Source organism: Ursus maritimus, unplaced genomic scaffold (genome assembly GCF_017311325.1).
Source record: "Ursus maritimus isolate PB19 unplaced genomic scaffold, ASM1731132v1 scaffold_21, whole genome shotgun sequence".
NCBI classification, from domain to species: Eukaryota; Metazoa; Chordata; class Mammalia; order Carnivora; family Ursidae; genus Ursus; species Ursus maritimus.
Window position 1 is genome coordinate 38,019,538 of NW_024424564.1, and position 22,472 is coordinate 38,042,009.

Here is a 22,472-nt window from a genome sequence, read left to right on the forward strand (position 1 = left end):
TGAGAGCCTGTACCCAGTTTAGCCTAGTGTGAATGAAGGGGGAAAAGTATTGTCTAAGGAGAGATGCAATGCAGTTAGAAGCTCATGGCCATAGGCAGCAAGATGTTGAGCACAAATAGGACAAGGAGGTTGGGAGCATAGGGTTAAAGAGAGCTGGGGAAACTCTGAGGGAGTGAGGGGAGTCAGGGTGAACTGCACATGGGAAAATAATAAACTGGTATTGCTAGTAGTTCCTTAAAATCAAGTACAACCCTCCTGAGCCTTTTTTTTTTTTTTATATTTAGGTAACTTTCCAAATAGTTTATGGAAGTTTTAAGAAAAGGAAAATAGAATGAGATACTTTCAAACAACAAGAGGGAAATTACTTATCTTTCCACCTTGTGCTTCTAGAAATGCTGCTGTGAGTTTGATATGCAATAAAGATTTAGAAAGATTTATTGAAATAAAAACTCAATGCTAAGAGACCACAATTTTAATCTCACAATATGGGTGAATATTGAATGCTACTTGTATATTATGTACCCTATTTGATAGAAGATCTTGTCCCAGACCCTTTGTGTCATGGATTATAACTCACTGTTGGGTTACAGTGAGTGGGGTCAGTTAATTACACCTGCTTTATTTTTAATGCATATATCGTACAATTCATACATCTTTTACATAGTTTGTACAAGCTCTTTGAAACATTTATTTTTAAATATAATCTGTAAATTCTATAAGATATCTCCATTCTGGTGTATGATTAGTTTTATTTTTCTGGGTAAGTTTTCTTGTTTATTTGTTGCAGTGACCTTAATTAATAAAAATGCTACATAACAATAGAATTCTTAAGGAATGACACATTACACCAACATTGTCCAAAAGAACTAATTAATCAAACATTAATTTTAATGTAATTACTAAAGAAAGATATATCATTTTATTATGACGCTCTAGCCATACATTTTTCCAAATATGCTTACTTAACAGTAAATGTAAGATAATGATTCAGTTAGTTACAGTTTTAGAAGTCATTGATATTCCTCTGCCATAAATGAATAATGATTTCAAATACAATCAGAGTTAATTTAATAAAAAATATGCTTTTGAACTAAGACAGATATAACGAATGACCAATCATTATTTCCCGGTTTCAAAGTAGCAGGGAAAAATTCAGTGTCTGTAAGTGCACTTATCACACTTGGCCTGTAAGTGTGATAAAACCATACGAAGCAAAACACATGATGTAATCCCAGTTCTCATAGTTCATTAACTCTCTCAGTAACAAGAGATCTGACATGGTATTTGGGGCCTTTATGTAAACTGAATACAAGCTGCATGGTGTTTGAAAGTTTTTAATATTTTGAATAGACATTATAATGATACACAGACACAGATAAGAGATGTGAGTAGACAGTTCAAGGTTTCAGAGTCCCTCCTGCAGTGTGTTTAGCAGCAGGTACAAGATAAATATCCAAACAAAATCAGAGTAAGGGATTAAAAGAAGTGACTTTGCTCTGGGTAGGTAAATGGAAGGGATTTTTGACTTTTGTTTTTATTTTTCCTACTTTTACATCAGTGCATTTTGGGCAAAAGAAAATGAATAATGTTTACTTTTAGGATGCGGTAGGCCTGGGCAATTAAACAAAAGGCAGATTCTAAGGCTTGCAAAAGGTCATTCTGAAGGTGTCAGGTGATTCAGCAGGGATTAAGTAGGAGAAGCTATCTCCATCTTAACTCACATTTCAATTGGGCAGTAACATTTGGACTTTTGTGTTCCCCTTTTAAAATTAACACTTTTTTTTCTTCAAAGACCCTATCAATGACAGCTGAAGAATGGGGAGATAGAGGGACCATGTTTAAGATCAATGTATAATAAATTAGGAGGGACATTGTGGAATTTTTTTTTAAAAAAGGTCCCTTTAGTTCTAGGGTGTCAGCTTGGTCACCCTCTATAAAATTTTGAGGCAAATACCAAATGAATAAGGACTGGGAGGAATGGAGACAGTTTCAAAAATTCCCTGGGCCTCTGTCTTATCTATGAGAGGTTTCCCAAAAAAAGTATTGTTCTAGATAGGACTTGGTTATTTCAATTGGTATCTTTATCCTGTACCATATGCACTTTAAAGCTTCAGACAGTCCTCTCATCTCCTTTTTTTTTTCAATAGAAATCACACAAAGAAGATATCTATGTATCAGTTTCTAACACCTAACAGGAAAGTCTTTTAGAATATTAAAATAGCAATAAGCAAATATGTACTATAGGATTAAACACTAGCATTGAAACAAACAAAAAACAAAGAATCAACAAAATTTTCTTCTTGTTTTTGCCCCTTCATATTCTGAACTTCATGATCATTGCAAGAGAGGGGCATAAAGAATTACAATTCTTCTATTAAAAATTTTTTAAATAAATGATGCCATAATGGATAAATCAGATTTATCTTTTGAAAACATTGGTGCGAAAGCCCAGGTGATTTGAGTGGGAATGCTCTTTCTTATGAAGAAAGCCAAACAGGATCTGTCTCTAATAAATTAGTACACTCTTTTAAGATTAAAAAATAGCAAAAACATTTTAAATAGTCTGATTATAGCTTCAACAAGTCAAACATACACTTCTATCTAGCCTATAGTTTTAAAGAGTCTATGTGGGTTTAACTTATCATCCCTCATTCCAATATAAAAAAGAAGAAAGAACCAAGTCATTTTGAACATTAAGATATTCATAAAGACTGTATAAAGTAAAAAACAAAAACAAAACAAAACCCAAAAACAAAAACAAACAAAAAAATCTTCACAGATTGTTAGCCATCTCTTTCAACGATTTCTCATAAATTCTTCTCTTTCCTTATCAGTAGATAACCCCCATCTCATAAGGAAATACTTTCCAACACTTCCCAATGAGATCAGTGATTGCTTTTTATGAGAGCTACTGCTCGTTGAGATGTTTAAATGAAGGAAGAGTATCTTCTATAAACCAGTAAATGCCAAAGAATGACTTAAGGGGGATGTGGCAGAAGCTATTTTTAGCAGATTTAATCTATGCATTTTTTTTCTCTTTGTTTTTATTTTCTCCCCTTGCTGAATATCTGTTTTAGAGCAGAGGGCACAAAAATCAATAAGTAACTTTATCATGTTTTGTTCTGCCATTTGCCTATAAGGTCTTTTTTTTCCCCCATGTATACTCTATGCTCTTGATAGAGGTGTTCCGATTGGATAAGGTATTGCTAATTTTGCCGAGTTTGAGAGCCAGCGAATAACAGAGCCTTCTAACTTTACAAACATTCCATCTTCTGTCCCTACACCCCCAAACTCACAATTTGGTGAACAGTACACTACTTGTGAGTGATAAAAAGTTGAAAGGTGGTGGTGACTAGACCTCATGCTATTTTATTAAGCCATCTATCTATAGAATTGTTGTTTTCATACTTTAAAAAAATATGTCTATGCTTTCTTTTTTTTTCTTTTTTTTCTTTTTTTTTTTTTTTTTAGTCAAGTACTTTCTTAAAGAAACAATAGCACCACATTGGCATAGCCGGCCAAACAATAAATGGGAAAGCAAAATGTGCTACATCTTTCATTTAAGCAGTCTCCCAAGTGCATAAACTAGGAACAGAAACCCTGGAGCCACAGTGCATGAGATGGTTTCATCTATACAAACATTGACATTCCAAGGAGGGGATGGATTCTCAAGGGAGGCCAGGCATTTTTTTTTTTTTCCCCCGATAAGCTTTTTCAAGGAAGTGATTTCTTCTCAGTATTCCACTGGACTCTCAGATCGAGTGTGTGCATGTGTGCACGTGCGCATGCATGCGTGGGGGAGTGTTACAAGTTTTTCTTTATTTCTAGAAGAGTAGATTCTGATGGAAGGATACCTTAACTTTTTCAGTGGAGCCTCCTCATCTTAAAGTGTTCAAATGATACTGTTAAATTATTTGGGGGAACTGGGAACAGAAATTTGATCCAGGTATTCAGTATTGTCAGTTAAAATAGAACTAAGCTTGAAAGCTGAAAGCTCATGCTTACTGATATTTACAAGCTATTTCATAAACATTTTGAAATTGCCTCATTTGAAAAATCCAAAACAAAGCTTATAAAAGTTTTGAGATGTGAAGTTTTAGGTGCTCCTTTCTATCGATCCCGGGTCATTCTGCGGCAGTGTGGAGATCAACTGACTTGAAGTTTTACATTGATTTGTCTTCTAGTTTTATTTTATTTAAAAGTAGGACAGTGAGTTAGTGAAATTAGTTAATTTTTAATTCATTGACTTATGATACAGTTGGAGAGGATTATGTGTCAGAAAAAATTAAGAAAGATATGGCATTGCATATTTAAGCTTTCCTCACTAGGGTAGTTTTGGCTGTGAATAGAATTATTAAGTGAATCAAATAAGTCATAGACACTCTTAGAATTGCCATATCCAACTGCATCTGGAAGCCCATAGGTCTGCAGAGGATTGCATGTAAAGTGTTGCTGGGAGACAGTAATTTTAAAAGGTATACACAAAGAACAAGAAATAAGAACCAGAAGTGCCATTTTGGGAAGAGAGGTCCAGCATCTAAATCCATAGAACACGTCTGTTTGAAAACAGATAAAGGGTAAAAATGACTTTCAGTTTCTTTTGCATTTGTCTATAGTGATCACAGCATTGCTCAGCATGTCAGAGGTGCTCAATTCAAGTAATGCTGAGGGTCTGAGGACTTAAGCACTTATTGGCTTAGCAGGGGTACCCACTATATAGGGCTTCTTTTTGCATATGTTTGAAGATCCAGGAAGTCTTAGACTTTTTCTGGTTTCTGAACCTTGAGGTGAACCAGTGGGAAGAAAACTAGTGGGAAGAAAAAAGATTCTATTTTTGTTTTCCATGTACAATTTTCAAGAATAAAGAAATACCATTTGCATGAAGTAATCAAGCCTTGTTGCTTTTCACCAAAAAGTTTGAAGGCAGATAAAAACATCTGAATGATGGATGATTCATTTTTCTAATAGAAAATCTTAATATGTAGATGGGAAACGTTTTCTAGGTCACCATGGGCCTGTCCTTACTGTTGGATTTTCCTGATATCAGTTGAATGGATAAGACGCACCTGCAGAGGGCCAGAGGTCACTCTCGTAAGCAGACATGAAGGAAAATTTCTAGTTCTAAAGGAAAATTTTGCCTCTCCACTAGCAACTCTAGTCAAATATATTTTAACAAAAAATTTTTTAAAAAATGTGTATGTAAATATAGCTAAGGATGAGAGCAAAATTTATTGAAGAAAGTGATTTTGTGATTTTTTTAGAATTAGATATTATTTCAATATTTGAAATCTTAGGCCATTTTTTTTAGATTGCCCAAAGAGAAGGAATAGCTAGCTATATTGTTCAAAATGAATAGAGTATCATTTATAATATTACAAGAAGTATTACTAGATTACTAGTAACTGCCTGGAAGAGTCAATGAGTGCTAAGATGGAGTAGTCGCTCTTTCACTGGTGGAAGTCTTTTCGTTTTTCTTTTCCTTTCTCTCTTTGCACTTTGTATTCATAAATCCAAATGCAGAATTCAGATCAAATTGTAAATCAGATATTTCTAACTTATTTTGAAAGGGTTTTAAAAGAGATGGAGTTGGCAGCTTTTAACAACCAGAATAGTTGGATAGTTTGTGGGGTAGCTTCATTGACAAGAATTAGCATGTCAGAAACATTCAGCTGATCAATTTCCTAGCTATGCCGTGAATGGGTTGTTTCTACAATTTGTTGCATCCCAGCAACTGAAGGACTCTGACCTTGTGCCCTTATAGCAACCCAGGATAAAATCTGGAGCTTTATCTTTGTAATCTTCATACCACCCCTGTGAGGTAGGTAGATGGCGTATTACCCCCATTTTGTAGATGAGGAAACTGAGGCACAGAGAGGTGAAGTGACTTGCCCAAAGTCACACAGTGGTGAGTCCATGACAGAGTCGGCAGATGTTTGTTTCTTCAGTGAGAAATAGAAGCCAGGACTGTTAAATTCCTAGCCTTCTGTTTTTTCCACTCCTCTCTGGACTCCCCAATCAAATTTACATTAGCGGACTTTGTGTCTTAAGTTTTTCTTGGAAGGCATAATTGGGGAATTTTGCCTTCTTTCCCAAATGGATGGATTTTTAGTACCCTTCCCCTTTGTGTCATCTTCGGCTCCAGGTTTCTTTTGTTTTGCTTTCACCTTTTACCGTTTTGGCCAGACTCTTTCATATAACAAACTACAAAATAGCACCATTGTACTAAAAAACAGAGTTTTACATACTGTTTGTGATATATCCTGTATTCTTGATATGCTAAATTTACATAGTGCTCTATATGGAAAAAATAAAAAGAAAGAAGTTACTAATCAGGTTGCACACTAACTCATCATTTGAAGAAACTGTTGGGAGTTTGAGACTTTCTATGCTTAAAACACATGCCTAAAAATGATTGGCCTCAAAATTGAAACTACTTGCATTTTTTTAGCAAGATGTGGAAAAATAAAGCTTTGTGTCTAAAATAAATGCATCCAACTTATATTTGGTACAAATGCCACAGATGGAACTTTTGGGTTAAAATCTTTTGGGTGTGCTACTTGACTGCTTGTTGCTGCTCTTGAGGAGGCCAAATTTGGCAAATATAAAGATGATGAAGTGGGGGAGGGGTGGTGATAGACAAACAAGATTATCAGACACTGTAAAACAAATGGCCTGTGTTGGCGTAGAAAGAAGTGCAAATTAAAAAAAAAAAAAAAAGAAGAATAAACCACTTAGACAAGACTGCTGAATGAATGGCTCCAGCAGCCAAGACTCAGAAACAAATTTAGTGCAACTGGATCTATACAACGCCCATGCATTTGTGGCTCTTGAGAGGCAGGGACTAAGATATATTTATATATATATATTTTTCTCTATAGAACATTATTGATAAAGGATCAACAGCAATCTACCAACTCCAGGACCATTTTTGCAAGGTGCAAAGCTTTTAACAATTACTCCTAAAGACAATGTTGGAATGTTTACTTGCGTATTTCATTGGGGGTGAATGCCCATCTTTTGAAATGTTATCAAACTTATTTTTTTTGGTAGGTCTTCTGGTGTTTATCAGGTAACTCCTACAGAGCAAACGATCCTGCCGGTGACATGTCATTCTTCACAATTCAGGAAGGTCTTCCTACATTCTGTAGTTCTTGTTTCCTGCACTCCCTCTACTTGCATTCTTCAAATGTACTTCCTAAAAATAAGGGAGAAAAAGTGACATTAACTTAATGAAGTTTTACATACCCTACCCATCTATTTCTAACACTGGGTCTCAACCTTTCATATTTGATGTCTCATCAGTCAACCTCACAGAGAGCTTGGGCCCATTTTTTTCTAAGAAAGAAGTACGTAACTAGGTAGGCCTTTAGTTTTTAGTTTAGTCAAACTTTACTCAGGCTACTTTTATGTGTCCCTGGTGTCATGGGGACTACAAATTGTTTTATAATCACATAGAAATGTGTTTCTATTCATCTGCCGCTATCACGGATTTGTTGACTGGAAGGAGACTCTGAAAAATCCAGAATTCTGGCCTGTGGCATCTTTTCCTATAAGAGGAAAAAAAAAAAAAAAGGAACACATTCTGGGATCATCCTCTGCTGTTTTATTGCATTTTATTCTGGTTTAATTTTTGTAAAAAGGAGACGTTTTTATTTTTTTTCTTTTTCTCCTATGGAGAGACGGAGAGTTTTAGAAGTAGAAGATTGGGAAGTTTTATAATTGACTTAGAATCTGTAAAATCACAGATGTACTGAGCTGGGTTCAAATCCCGACTCAGTTTTAGTTACGTGAACTTGTGCAAGTGGCAATCTCTTGTGTCTCAATTTCATCTATAAACTAGCGTAATAATAGTTCCTACCTTGTAGGATTAAGAATTAAAGAATTAGTATGTAAAAAGACTTATAATAGGTCTGGCACATGGTAAACACTACATAAATATTAGCTATTTATTATTATTATTATTATTTACTCACAATTATTTCATCTTCATTGGAAACCATTCCTGGACTAAAAACCCTGGGTTCCTTGCTTTGGTGCTACCATTCACTTATTAGCAAACAATACTGTTATCCAAGGTATACTGAGTTTTGCTTAGAATAGAAGCCTTATACATTAGAGACCCGTCTGTCTGTTCACTGTTATATCCTTGTGTCCAAAACAATGCCTGGAATATTGCAGTTGCTCAATAAATAGCTATAGAATGAATTAAATGACTATAATGGGCCCTCTAATAATGTGTAGAATCAAGTCATTATACTTTTCCTATAGTTATTATTTTATCCTTGAATATATTTAAATAGTAAAGTTTATTATACAAATAAGAAGATGTGGATTAAATCTGGGAGGAAATGGCATCTGCACACATAAACATAAGGTGCTTTTTCTCTTGGTTTCACCTCTAGCCAGGAGGACCTTAGAGGAGGACATAATGAATCATTATTGGTACAGAATGAGGTTCAAGAATCCATAATACCCCTTTTTCCCAGAACATGTTTTCATCATGACGAAAAAGAAGAGTTCTCTCTATGGTCTCTGGAATCTCCAAATTCTTTCTTCTGGCTAAGGTAATGAACTCTTAATCCAGTCATTCTTAGGAACTTATAGGTCATTGTAAGGGACTTTGGAAATTGTTCAGATGTGAGACCTCCAGTGCGTGAGAAGCTGGGACAGAATTGACTACCATCCCTGGAAATAATACCTATTGGCTAAGGCCCATGGGGATTTGGTAATTTTTCTTACACATAATTTTCAGCTCTACCTGGAATGTTAGAGTTATCATCAAGTCCTTCAAAAAAGCTAGTTAGCACTTTGTAAGTTGATGGTCAATATCCTGTACTGACTAAATAGAAGGAAGATAGTGTCATTGTATAAATATGTTTATTAAAATAACTAGCTCAGTGACCATTGAAAACTTGTGGGAAGAAGTTTGGCATTTGTATAGGATAGCTTGAAATGCGTCTGTTAAAAATCCTGGCACTTTTTCCCCAGATACCATACAACTTTACCAAGTCCACTTAACATGCATTTGTTGTTATACAAAGCATCCACTGTTAAGTTACCAGTAAATTTAAATTCCTAATCTTACACGTTATTCTGCATTCTTAAAGGGGTTCTCCCGAGAGATGGAAGAAAAACAAATGGTTTTACAGAGTTGGATCACTGTTGTCCCGAACTCCTTGAAACATTTCTGTTTAGTATGCAATGGACACTGCAGATGGTATGTGGCTCATCAAAACCCTCAAATGGCTATTATTAAGGATGCCACCTCTCTACCAAACTACTAATCAAATTAAATAACAGATCTAAAAATATGCTAATTTGAGTTTGCCCTGTTTTCTCTTTAACAGGCATACCAGCTTAGAAAAAGAAGATTTTAAGAATCTGGATAATGAGCACACTAGGAAATATGCTCAAGAATGAAATAGTAACAAATCAAAAGATGAGGTGTTTAATCTCCAGTCTTTCTCTCAAGCCAAATTAATCCCAGATTTACAGAAGAAAAATTTCAGGTATCTTCTATATGTCTGTCCCTCTTCAAATTCGTTAGGGCTGTAGCAAAAAGGATTGAGGTTAGCTTGGTCAACCATATGGATCTTATCCTTTTCCCCAGCAGAGAGATTCTTCTTCTTTTCTCTCATAGCAGAGGTGTAAAGTGTCAGTCTGAGCCCAGGGATCCTCTGGCCTATTTCTTCTGGATCTGTTTCGGCCTTGCAGCAAAGCCATGGGCAGAAACTCACTTGAGTAGAGCAGACACTGCTCCAAGTAGCATGGTTCCCAAGCACACTCGCGTAAGGTGGAGGCCATTCAAAACCAGCTGGGATGTTGTCTGGTTTGCATTTGGCTCTCTTCCCAGGCTCTCACATGTGACTTCTTTGTTGCAGACAATGACAGTGACAAAACAAAAGCACTCAGGGATTTGGTCTCAGTCGCATCTGTTGCTTTGCTCATTGTCTTAATTTAATTATGCTAGCCACCCTTGACAATGGGCAGCAAGTGGAGGCATGTTAGAAGCAGCCGGAGCTGGCACCCACCTTCAATGCACTTCTTGAAGGGTTATGAAACTGTCCCACATGCAGCCAAGCAAAAACTTTTCACTTCAACAGCTTGTCCAAGACAAACAAACCAGCTGAAACTGTTTCTAGTATGCAACTAGACAGATTTTTGAAAGGAAAGCAGTAGTGAGTAAATACTGTTTCCTATTGACACCAGGGAAGGTAAGATGATTAAAAGAAAAAAGAATGTTGTTCCTTTAGCTCACTCAGGTTGGTTGAGAAAATTTATCACTCTGAAGGAAATGTTAACCAACTCATCATGGAATAAGTTTCAGAACATCTTAATATGTGATATACATTATAAAACATTGTGTGCCATACACAGATATTTAGGAAGCTGGAAAATGCCTGAAGTATTACATGACATTCACATTCTGCCATTGTCTCTTGGCTCTTATCCTAGCTCCTGGCTTTACAGAGGAAAGAAATCCACAAACTTTTTGATTAAAAAGATCACTGAGAGCTAATAACAATGGCAGTAACAATAACCTTGATTAACATTTGCAGACACTTTATAGTTTACATGTTAATCTCCAGTAAGGTGATATTATTTGTATCAGTCTTATTTATAACCTAAGGCTTGCTAAGATTTGGTGACTTGCTTGAGGTCACATAAGAACAAACTGATAGACCAAGGACTAATAATTAGAAAATTTATTATTTTAATAAACTACTTCTATCCCTCAGGGCTGGGCACTATATTATATATGTTAATTGGACGTATTTTTCTTATTTAATTCTCCTAGTTCTCTTGGGGATGGATACTATGTCTTGCTCATTTTACCTTTAAAGAATCTGAAGCTTAGAAAAGCTAAACAACATGCCTAATTTCTTATAAGGAAGATGTGACTATAGTTGGGATTTGTGCCAGTTTCTTCTGATTCTTGAGCTCACCAGTTAGCCAATCTACCATATTGCTTCCCCAAAAGATAAAACATTATTGGGTGCTTCACAGTCCAAATATATTTCCAATAATAATAATCGACAATGTAATAAACTGCCCATAATCCCAGATGGTGGTATATGCTTGTTTAGAGGGTAAGGCAAGACTAAACTACGGAGGGGTACCGTCGCTTACCACAAGAGTGAGCTGGGCCCCATTTATATTATTATTGATAGGAATCTAGTAGCACAGTATTCATTTAGCAAAAGCTAACTCTGTGGATATTCTAAGCCCTTCTTTTTGCCCCACCTATCTTAATGAGATTTTGCCTGAGAAACAGTATCTAAAAGAAGGATGATAATAGTCTCTTTAAATTTCAGAAAGGAAGCAGTGATGTTTTCAATAGACTATGTTTCCATCTCAACTACTCCAAACAAGTAAGTATTGTATGACATAAAGTCTAAGAAAAGCCTGGCATCCTATAAGAAATACTGAGAAAATACTGTCCAGCATGGAATATTAGCAGCCTATTGTATAGCATAAAGTCCTAACGCAGCATTGACCTTCTCCTAAAAACGGCAAGATGGGGGGAAAAAGAGGAACAGATAACTGGAAAGATCGCCCAGATATCAGCTCTTTACCTGTTGAAAAGGATGTGCTCTAGCTATTTTCCTGGTTTGGCCTGGAGACATATGAAATTGTGGAGGACAATTTAGATGTTTCTGTATCAACTTTGATATCTCTTTACTTCAGGGAATCACAAGTTCAAATTCCAAGAGAGTTGGGTCAGCCTTTCATCTCTGGGAGCCAAGAGAGTAAGTGTCATGTGATCTACTCAGTGCTTTGGGATGTGACTTTTAAAACCAAAGGACAAAGGTGCACATTTCAAGAGACTTGTGCTCCTGGTGGGATGGTTGCCTTTGTAACAAAGTAAAAGGTATATAGATTGGGCATAATGTCAGTCTGCTCAGCCTCTTCTTTTTTTTTCTGGAAATTACCTCATCCTACCTTTTCTGTCATTATGGTGGGAATGGTCATTTTTTCCAATATTACCCTTTTCTCTGGCCATGTTCAATGGCCCAGAGCTGGCACCTTCCCCAATGCCAAGACTGACTATGGTGGGAATACAAGGTAGACCCATTCCTGGGAAATACAAGATTCTTTTATTGGCAAACTTTTGGTTCAAGGACTCCCCAGTGGCTTTTCTGAACATTTCCTTAGACTCTACAGCAGTCCAAGACATTTCCACCCAACACTCTCTCCCCCTGCCCTTCTCCTTCACTTAGGGTCAGACTTGCATTGTGTTCTGATGGTTTGCCCAGGCTTTCTGGTTCCTCCCCTATTTCACACAGGTATTTCCCCTAATAAAATCCTGCTTATTTAACCCAGTTTCATCTCTGTTTCCCCAAAGACCTGGGCTTACAAACCTGATTTGGATCCCACCTCCCCACACAGGAATTAAGGGACCTTGAGAATGATCACTACATTGTTCTCTCCTCTGTTTCTTCTGTGAAATGAAAGGTTTGGGTAAGAGCACCCACCTCATAAAGTTGTTATGAGTGCAGGTGATCACCCTCACACATTTACCTGCCACAGCTGTGTGTGAGAGAGCCTATTCTTTCAAGGGCCCTTGATTTTGATCCATTTTATGAACTCATTTATTAGCAACATCAGTCTGCTCAGGCTTCGGTGCTATCAGAGTCCACTCTGCCTCTATCTTTGTTAAAGCATTGATGTGCTGTAGAGTAAATTATGTCTGTGTTTATTTCCCCACTAAAAAGTAAGCTCCTTGAGGGCAGGCAACATGTTTCCTTCACCTCTGTTTCCTCCCCAGAGGCATGGTGCTTCGAGCAAACATAGCAAACCAGGAAAAGCTTGCAGAATTGTTTAAATTTTCTATAGAAGTAGTAGAATAGAGTTTAAATAGCAACCCTGGCATGGCTTCCTACTTCCTGCTGTGCTCTCTATGGGGACAAATAGCACAGAGCCCCCTCCTGTTTTGGAACTTAAAATTGGTGGGTTGTGGTACAAGAAGTATCAATGAAAAAATGCAGAAGAGTGAGGGCAGTGCATGGTTAACACACTGGAGTCCATCTTGAGTTTAGATTCTGGTCTGGCCACTTGTTAGAGCAAGACCTTGGTAAGACATTTAGCCGTACTCAGCCCAAGTTTTAAAATCTGTATAATGGGGATAATTTTAGTATTTACCCTATAGACTAATGGTAAAGATTAACTGAAATAATTCACTATAATCTTTTCCACAGGGCATGTGCTTAATAAATACCACCTATTCTTACTGGCCACTGCCCTTTTTATAGTTACTCTTGTCAAAGCACATCCCATAGGTGGGTGTTGCCTTTCCCTGGCTGGAGAAAGGGAATCTACTTACTAAGTGCTCAGAGCTCCCTTGAATGCTGGGATAGCAGATATATACCTTTTTTTTCTAGAGACTGGTGCATCCCTAGGAATCCCTAGGATTTAGGGAATTTATATTTGTCCCATAATTATTCATGGATTATCCAGATTTAGCAACTTTCTTACTCTTCAAAGGATACCACCTGACTCTATTTCAAATATTTCTGTCTGTGATGTAAGAAATCACTACCAAAATTGTTTAAAAGCCTGGAAAAAAAAAAAAAGAAAAGGAAAAAAGTGCTGAAGGGTATTTTCCCTTGTTGGCAAGAAGTATTTACGTTGCCTTTAATAGTCTTGAAGGATGTTGTAAAACACTTCAGGGTTCAGACTGCTTAGACTGTTGATTTTATGGGCAGCTTGTTTAGTTAGCTGTTTGTGTTTGTGTTACATTTTTAAATTAAAAAAAAAGTTTAAGCACACTATCTTTCCCAGAGGGAGTTGATTTTGGAATTGCTGAAAGTTTCAAATGTTGTGGTATTTTAAAAAGTGAAACACCACATTCTAGCAATTTCACTGATATGTGCTAAAGATTCAGCACATTTTTACCTAAAAACTGGATTTGATTATTTTTTTTTCCTCAAGCCTCCAAAATGCCATACATCTGACATACAACTTATGCTGGAGTACTTAAAGTAGTGTATGAAGTGATTTATATTGCCATGTTCTGAGGAGATGTGAGGCCCAGGGTTGTACCTTTTGGTGTCATTTCAACACCATAGTGATGAGTTCACAGGATTGGTAGGAAAGGGTGTTGCCCTCCTCCACTCATTCTTTGTGTGTGTGACACATCTGGGCAGAACACTCAAATGCTGTGTTCTAAATTTTCCTCCTCGCTGAATTGAGAGAAATTTTGGAAGTTTGGAAGGCTTGTCTGAACTTTTAGGATGAACAAAATAACACTATGACAAGTTAAAGTGATTTGCATCTGTTTGAGGTTGATGGGAGCCTTTCAGCATATAAAAGTAAACACGCATGGTGCCAGCAGAGCTTTTCCAAGACAGAAAATGGCGCAAGAACAATTCATGCGTGTATACAGTTTTTAGAAATCAGAATTGCTTCATTGTGCCAAAATCACTTCTACCCTTATCCTAATATTCATTTGAAGAAGGAAATAAATGTCATTATTTACAGAAAGACAAACCAGAGCACCCAACAGTGGCCTAAGTCAACTGATACTGACAAAGTAACAGTAATAATGCTATGTATCTATTGATTCATCTGTAGTTTTCTTATTTTCTAGTCCTGCAATGCCTCATAGAACTATTCAAGCATGCCACATTCACACCATGATATAAATATTGCATATTCCCAACTCTACAACAGTCAACTGATTAGGAATCCTTACCCAACCCTCAACCTGCCACGGTCTTGCACCTAATCATTTGGAATTTTTGTCTTGCCATAATTGTTATTTATAGCTGTGAAAAGAGCACATCATATTTTCACAGATGGCAGGGATGGTTGGTCTTTGATTACTTGACATCCTGGAGCTGACCAGACAGAAAGCCCCATACAAGCATTTATATATTTTACACAGAATTTTATAAAAACTTTTGGCATAAGAATCCCATCTTAGAAGACTGGGCCACTTGGTCAGTTTGGGTTTGATGTAAAATCTCTTGGTCTCTCAGTGGGAACTTTGGGGTTATTTTACCAGACAGGAGAATTGCCATCATGCTCAGTCTTTCATAGGTCTTGCTCTTAACATCCCAACTTCCTATGGAAATCCTGACCCTACTAGTTAGAGAAGCCAGGGACGATGGTATAAAACATTGCCACCTTCTTTCCAGAATGACAGTGATACATGCCTACTCAAATAAATGTATGTACATTTATCTGATCCAATGGGAACAAAAGTGTATGCCAGAATGAATTGAGGAAGTTAGAGGTTTACAGTTATGGAAAGGGAAAGTGGTGGAAAAGGCATTAGATAGTTTTTTACCAATAACCCCAATTTCTAATAGAAGTAAGTATAGGGGATGCTGGAATGAAGACAGTCTGGATGCACTGAACTTTGATTGTGCTGGGTCAAGAAAGTTTCTAAAGTTGCAAATTGGTTCTATGTGAAAGTTTCTGTTTTCTGATCTACAGAGCCATTCTCTTTCTCTGTAGATCAGATTAGAAGTAGTTGAAATCCATGGATCCTTAGAAGATACAATAGAAAGAGAACCAAAATCTTTCTGCCTCTTCAATAATGTTTCCTTTATTTCCTGAATAATATTTAAGACTAAACCTGGGCCTTGGGGAAGACAAAGGAATAATGTGATTTCTCTTGAATGATGATTAGTTTTCACGTAAGAATTTGCCTTCACTGAAAGAAAAGCCAAGAAACTGTATTTACCTATAATTTTGGAAAGTGATTCACCCCAAATCCCTAGTGGTTGCAACAATGCTAAAACATAAAACTATATAAACACACACACACACACACACACATACACACACACACACACACAGGGAGAAAGTAGAGAAAAGAATCCCTTTTTCCTCAAAACTGTTTTCTGTAGTTAATTACAGATTGTAAATTACCAGCAAGGACATTTAGAATTAAAATTAGTTGGATGGATTCTTATTTCTATCAAACTTCCTCTTTTCAAAAGAGTTATTTTCCTGACCAATGGGTCTTAGAACTGTAACCACATTAGCTAATAAAATAAAGATAGGTATTTTCCAAAATGTTTTCTAGCTCTTGTTACTTATCTAGCAGTAGCCCATCAGATCTGTAATTGAGCTTCTTGTATATGGTGAGAACTTTCCTGGCTGCTCGCTGGAAGTATGAGATACGGACTCACAGGTCCATTGTCCCACATCTCGCATAATTTCCCTGACGTCCTCAATTTCTATTTCTCTCTTTTTGAGTTTAAACATAAGTCAGTATTTCTAAATAATATCTTTTGGTTGCTGGGTAAAAGTGAGGTAGCACTAAAGGCATTAAGGAGTCCCATCAAAGATGAACCCCAAACATGTGGACATCAGGGAAAGGTGCTCAGATTTCATTTAGAGCCCTGAGGATGGAGAAACTGATTTTGACCTGGAAATTTAGTGGTCACTGAAGAACATTTGCTAACCTCTCCTGTTCCTTCTTTAAAAGTGTACTTGTCTTGCTGAGGTCAATAAATACTGTCACTGATTTTCATAGCAATTAGTAGCTAGGCTTTTAATCATTTTGATGAGCATATAACCTGAGGAATTCTTCACTGAAAGAAAAGCCAAGAAATTGTATTTACCTATGATTTTGGAAAATGATTCACCCCAAATCCCTAACCTCATAAAAGGGCATTCTGCTTTGTCTAAAACAACTGACCTTCTTATTGCTACCAAAGACATCAACTTTAACTTCAAACTATCAACTTTGCCCTTGGATTAAAAGTCAGCTCCCTGTTACCTATTAAATAGTGAAAAAGTCTTATTCCCTTCAGACAGACAAGTAAGAGAATAGACCTCATCTTTCCCCATGGATGCTAATGGACTTGAGAAATTGCAAAATGTATTACTTAGGAAAACATTATTTCTTGTTGGTGGTTGGTGGGAGGGTGGTCAAGGCTTGAGGGGAGGGGGGAAGGGCTCTTGGAGGACTCCTTTTTTTGCCTCTTTTTCCACCCTTACATCCTAACAACACGCACATTCGAAGCTGTATGAGGTTTTGTTTGTTTTCAAGAGATGTTTGAAAGAAGATCAAATGCTTGTGAAAGGCACTGGATCGGCAGCCCTAGAAACTGAAATGTCCCGGAAGCTGTGTGAGCCCGGAAATATCCCACATTTCTATTTATTTTGGCAATTTTACTTAAAACTAGTAAGAGCTGGAGTTCATGCTACAATTAAATTTTCCTCAGGCACCATGAAATGAAAACACATATTACATTTGATTTTAACTGGTTGAGAAAAATGGTGGTTTTCTGAAAGTTCATTCTGTGACCTTGAAATAAAAGTTAACGGTTCCTCACATGGGAGAGTTGAGCTTCCGCTTACGTTGGAATTATTCATAGAACTGGGGTTCTCTGGGTTGGAAGGGCTCTTAGGTCACTGAGTTCCCTTCTATCATCTGCTCAAAACCCTGCTACCACCTCACCAAAAAGTGCTGGCAAGCTTGGCTTTGAAGGTTTTAGTGATACAAGACTCACTTCCACTTAGAGATCTATTTATTTTTCAAATGGCTCTAATTTTCAGAACTAGATAAAATAATATTAACTAAAACTCTAATAGTGATTACTATGTGCCAGGAACTATTTTAAGCAATATAATATGTATTTGTACATACACGCTCACATACACATTTATATAGATATTATCTCAGTAAATCCTCACAACCATAGGAGGTAGATTCAAATAGTACCCTTGTTGGACAGATGAGAAAACCAAGGCACAGGTAAATGACATGATTTGCTCAAGGCCACACAACCAGTAAGTGAAAGTCAGGATTTGAACCCAGGCAGCGTGACTCTAGAGTCTGTATTCTTAACTGCTATGTTTTACTGCCTCTTCAGTCTTTATAATTCTCCTATATAATCTGCCTAGTACAGAGGTTGGCACATTGTAGGTGCTCAATCAAAATATCTTTTGACAATTTTATTTCAGGATCATGATTCCTTCCATCTTCCCATTAGTTTTACATACAGTCATCAATTTGCCTCAAGAAATGGTAGAAACAGAATTTTGAATGATTATTAATACTCTGCCCACTTCAAAAAAGCATCAAGGAGAGCAATAGTGCATAACATTCACTATAAAGTACTACTCAACCAGTTACCACCTTTAGCAGTGGGTCCTTGAACCATTTCAGTTTAAGCTCTAAAAGGAAGTTCCAAACATGCAATGCAAGGCTTGTGTCAGTGCAACTCCTTTGCCCTCCTCCATTTTTTTTTTTCGCTGTCCTTGCCTCACCGTCCTATGCAAGGACGAGAGGAATCATTTCATCTCAGCAATGCTACTTATTTTTATGGTCTGTCTTTCTCTACCGCTATTCAGCTACCTGTCTCACTTATTTGTCCATCTGTTTCCTCCATCTATCCATCCATCCATCCATCCATCCACCCACCCACCCACCCATCCATCTGGCATTATATGCCATGTATCACTAGGTACTTGGTATTGACACTAGGAAGGAGGAGATGGAACGACAATAATAGGTTCTTCCTGTTTACTTAGTTCATATTACTCAGAAATCATATGTAGGCATTCAAGATGACTGCTTTAGAGTTGATAAAACCCATTCCAAAAAGAAGTGTATTTTAATCCACAGTGTGAGAGTTAAGCATTTTTTAACTAGAAAGTTCCGTTTGTTTTTTTTCTTTTAAAGTCTTTGCCTCCCTTCTTTTGAATGAAGTTTATCGTAGAGTATAATTATAGTTTATCCAAAGCCTTGAGTCATAATTGACATTTACTTAGTCAACAATGAAACAGGGAAGAGATAATCCCCTAAGGAAACTTTCCATAGGACATGAATTGTTAATTCTTCCGTGGAACTTGAAGAACCATCTGTATTTGCAGGCTACTCTTAGGTGGTGGTCACGATAAACATCAGCTTATGCCTGAGGCTGGTCTCAAAGCATGGATGTCTTAGTGGAAGAACTCAGCAACTCCTCAGTAAGGTGGCTGACTAGATGGGCTTTGGCACCAGCCTACCCTTGTCTATTCAGATAGGCCAGGCTTTTGCAACCATAGCAGGAGTGGCTTAGCTCCCATCTGGGGCTTGACATGTTTCTGACTGGACCTTTTCTTCCTGGGTTGAGCCTTGGGCATGGCCTTATATGTTTTATTATGCTATATTTATTATATATCCTGGGTTTTCACTGCACCATAGAGGAAGGATGATCCTGAAGTAGAAGCAGCAGGGGCATGGAGGGCCAGGCGGAAAGGAGGTTCCTTTATACCATGACATCTTCAAAGTAGGTTACTTGGATGAAATGCTTCGCTTCTTGGTTTAGTCATCTTCTTACCCCAAGTGTCATCATTTGCTTGGCTGACCACTTCTCTCCTACACCCTCTCTCAGCTCTTATAATTCACAATTTGGATGATCTTGAGACTTTTTGTTTTATATCTATGAAGACTCTAAGCCTACTAGTTAAATCAAAGAAGCTGAAGGAGAAGATTTACAAGACCTAAATTCTATATTCTACTTAGCTTTTTTTTTTTTACCTTCAGGGAAATCCAGCCCCTTGCTGTCACTCATGCCCTTCCTTCTGGTGGAAAACTATTAAGTTAACGGAAGATTTCATGTGCCATCTATTTCTGTCCTGTCTTTTCCTTTCAAAATGGTTTCTTAGTCCATGTTGATTATGTGCTCTTCTCTGCTAGCCAGAAGGAGGGCAGCTTAGAACTCAAGCATGCTTTTACCCTTTTATGGATCTCAGTATTCTTGTCTTTAAAATGAAGGGATTGAACCAATCAACTTCAGAGGCCTTTGTCCTACTGTGTCCATGGAACAAAAACTCGCAGGATTTCACATCTGAAAACCTAGATTTGTGTGTTGTGTGTGTGTGTGTGTGTGTGTGTGTGTGACAGAGATAGACATACACACAGAGTTTTATAGGAGATAGAATTAGAAGGCAGTAATCAGACATCATAAATCTTCTGTTATGGGCTAAATTGTGTCTCTCCTCGGCCATTCATATGTTAAGGTCCTGTCTGTCAGTACCTAAAATGCAGTCCTATTTGGAGCTAGGGTATTTGTCGAGGTAATTATGTTAAAATGAGGTCAACACCTTCATCTGAACTTCCAGCTTCCAGAAATGTGTGAAAATATCTGTTGCTTAAGCCACCCAGTCTGTGGTACATTGTTATGGAAGCCCAAGTAGACTAATACAACTAATATATCTTTTATATCTGATTCCAAAGTGCAAAAAAAGAAGGCAAGGTTCAATGACTCCTCTTGTAGGTTACCTCACTGGCCTCACAGGTCTTTAGGCAAATATTGAGTGCCCTTTGGCCTGAACCTGGACTTGACTAAGAAACCCAGCCTCCAATGACACTGCAGGAAAGGACATCTGGGAACTTCTATGACACAATTCAGTCTTGCTGAGAATTTTGGGCTAATATTTAACTCTGGACATATATTGACATGGGCAATTTTTCTATAATAGCTTCACACAAAATTTTAAAATACATATAAAAGCCTTGATTTTTATCTTAATTCTTTTACTCTTATTTAATTGGTTTTTTTGGGAGGGAGGGTAATGTGTCTTATTTGCCTCTTTTATAATTTGTGTTCTTTTTTTCATTCTTGCCACTGTATTTCTTTGGACTTCCTTGGGCATTACATTTCTCTTTTCCATTCTCTCCATGTTTGTTATCCACATTCTACAACAGGTTCCTTCTCCTTCCATCACATGCATTATCTAGCTCCACCAGGCCTACTGTTCTTCATTCCTCTATAGCACTTCCCACTTTTCTTTATCGCTGTCTGCTTCTCTCTCATCGTCCTTGCCTCTGTCTGCTTAGTCCTTCTCTCCTCCAGTTTCCTTTTTTTGCCTCTGTGTTCAGTTTCTAGCTCCAGTCTCCCTTCTCTGCTCTTTCTTCTTTCCTTTCATCTGCTGACTTGTTTCCGTCCCCACCTTCTGTTCCCCTCCTGGGCGTTTCTTTGGCCCACCTTTCCTTCTCCTCTGAGACTTCGTTTTCTTGGTGGTAGATGGGGGACGATACTGTAAACATCACAAAAATAATTGCATTGAGAACAGGTGGTTCCCTTGATGTGTCCCAGAAGACAGAGCCTTTGAGTCAGCCCAGAACGCCTGGGCTCCATGTGGTACAGGAGATAGCATTGGTGCTGGAGGGATGTCTAGGCCTCAGTCACAAGACCCAAACTTTTAGAACTCTGGGACTCATCTCTGACCCCCACCCCCTCCCCAGCTAGAAATTGTGAGGCACTGGGTCACCTGGGAAGAGAAAGAATTAACCTGCCTTTGTCCCCTCAAGCATACTTCTCAGCCATATTCACCTAAGTTACTTCTATGATGTTTTCTCCTTGACTTACCCACTGGCTACTATGTTCTCTGTGCACCAGATTGTGCCCAAGCCCTTTCCATCATTCATGGTGGCTCCCTGGGGTCACCTCTCTGCTAAGCTCCCTGGTCTTCCTCCAGCCTTGGCTGCAAGTGTAGGACCAGGAAGCAGCACATGTGTCACTGTGAACTTCTTGGTTTTTCTTCTTATGCTTTCTGCACGATGCTAGTTTTGGCTCCAAAGAGTAAAACCACGGTTTTTTGTTTTTGTTTTTTGGTTTTGGTTTTTTTAACAGTGTCCCCAAGGAGACCTACTTGGGCTTTACTCTCCTTACCCACCCTTCCTCACTTTCTTTTTTCTCCTTTACTTACCCCCTATTCTTCAGTTCTTATTCTTTCTACTTCAGGACTAAAATTTAATTACTTTTCATTTGTTCACTCATTTATTCACTCATTCAACAAAATTTATCAAGTGACTCATGCATTAGATCATTTATGTACTTTTGATTGCATAGACAGTAGTTCTAAGGTTTGTTTGAAGTCTAGGTCATAGAAAAAGACACCTACAGATTTTGATCATTAGAAATTTCTAGGTATTCTTAGAGCCAAACAGCAATTACTATGTTTAATGGGGTTTTTTAAAAGTTAAGCTTGCCATTGAATGTGAATTTCAAATAGTTCCCATTTTAGCATATTTTCTTTCCTTGCACCTTTGCAGAATACCAGGACTTGAAAAGTTACATGCTTTTTTTATTAATTACAATTATGGAAGGCATTAGCACTTGCCCAACAGTTACTTTGTGCAGGTTATGAAAAGAATTGCATGTGTATTTATTAATTCTTGAAATTACTTGATGTGGTAGGTATTATTATCCCAATTTTACTGATGAAACTAAGGTTTGGATAGGTTATGTTATTTGGCCAAAGGCTCTCAGTGAAGCTAGGACTTCAGTTTTGTCTAATACCAAAGCTCACATTTAGTGACTCTTCTCCATTCAGGTCATCCAGAGCAGCAGAAAGAAGAATTTGCAATGTGGAGTGACTAAAGGGATGGACATCTGAGGTGAGAATGGTGGTTTTTTGACCTGTAAGCCAGGAGACTGTGAGACATAATTTCTGTTTGGCCTACCCACCAGGGATAAGATACCTCAATATCTTGAGGATGGTGGATCCCTCCCCACCAG

At 37.5% G+C, this 22,472-nt stretch overlaps 1 protein-coding gene across 4 annotated transcripts in view; it reads right to left on the bottom strand.

Annotated features, from left to right (window-relative positions):
• Nucleotides 1-417: 417 nt before the first annotated feature.
• The window catches only part of IGF1 (insulin like growth factor 1), a 76,590-nt gene continuing 54,535 nt past the window's right edge, over nucleotides 418-22,472 (bottom strand). For 2 of the 4 annotated variants that reach the window (XM_008705695.2, XM_008705696.2), the window contains exon 4: nucleotides 418-7,195. In XM_008705695.2, coding sequence (XP_008703917.2) covers nucleotides 7,136-7,195 — 60 coding nt within the window. In that variant the 3' untranslated portion in view covers nucleotides 418-7,135. Of the gene's footprint in view, nucleotides 7,196-18,479; nucleotides 20,989-22,472 lie in introns of those variants that run through there. The other 2 variants (XM_008705693.2, XM_008705694.2) reach the window with 1 other exon arrangement.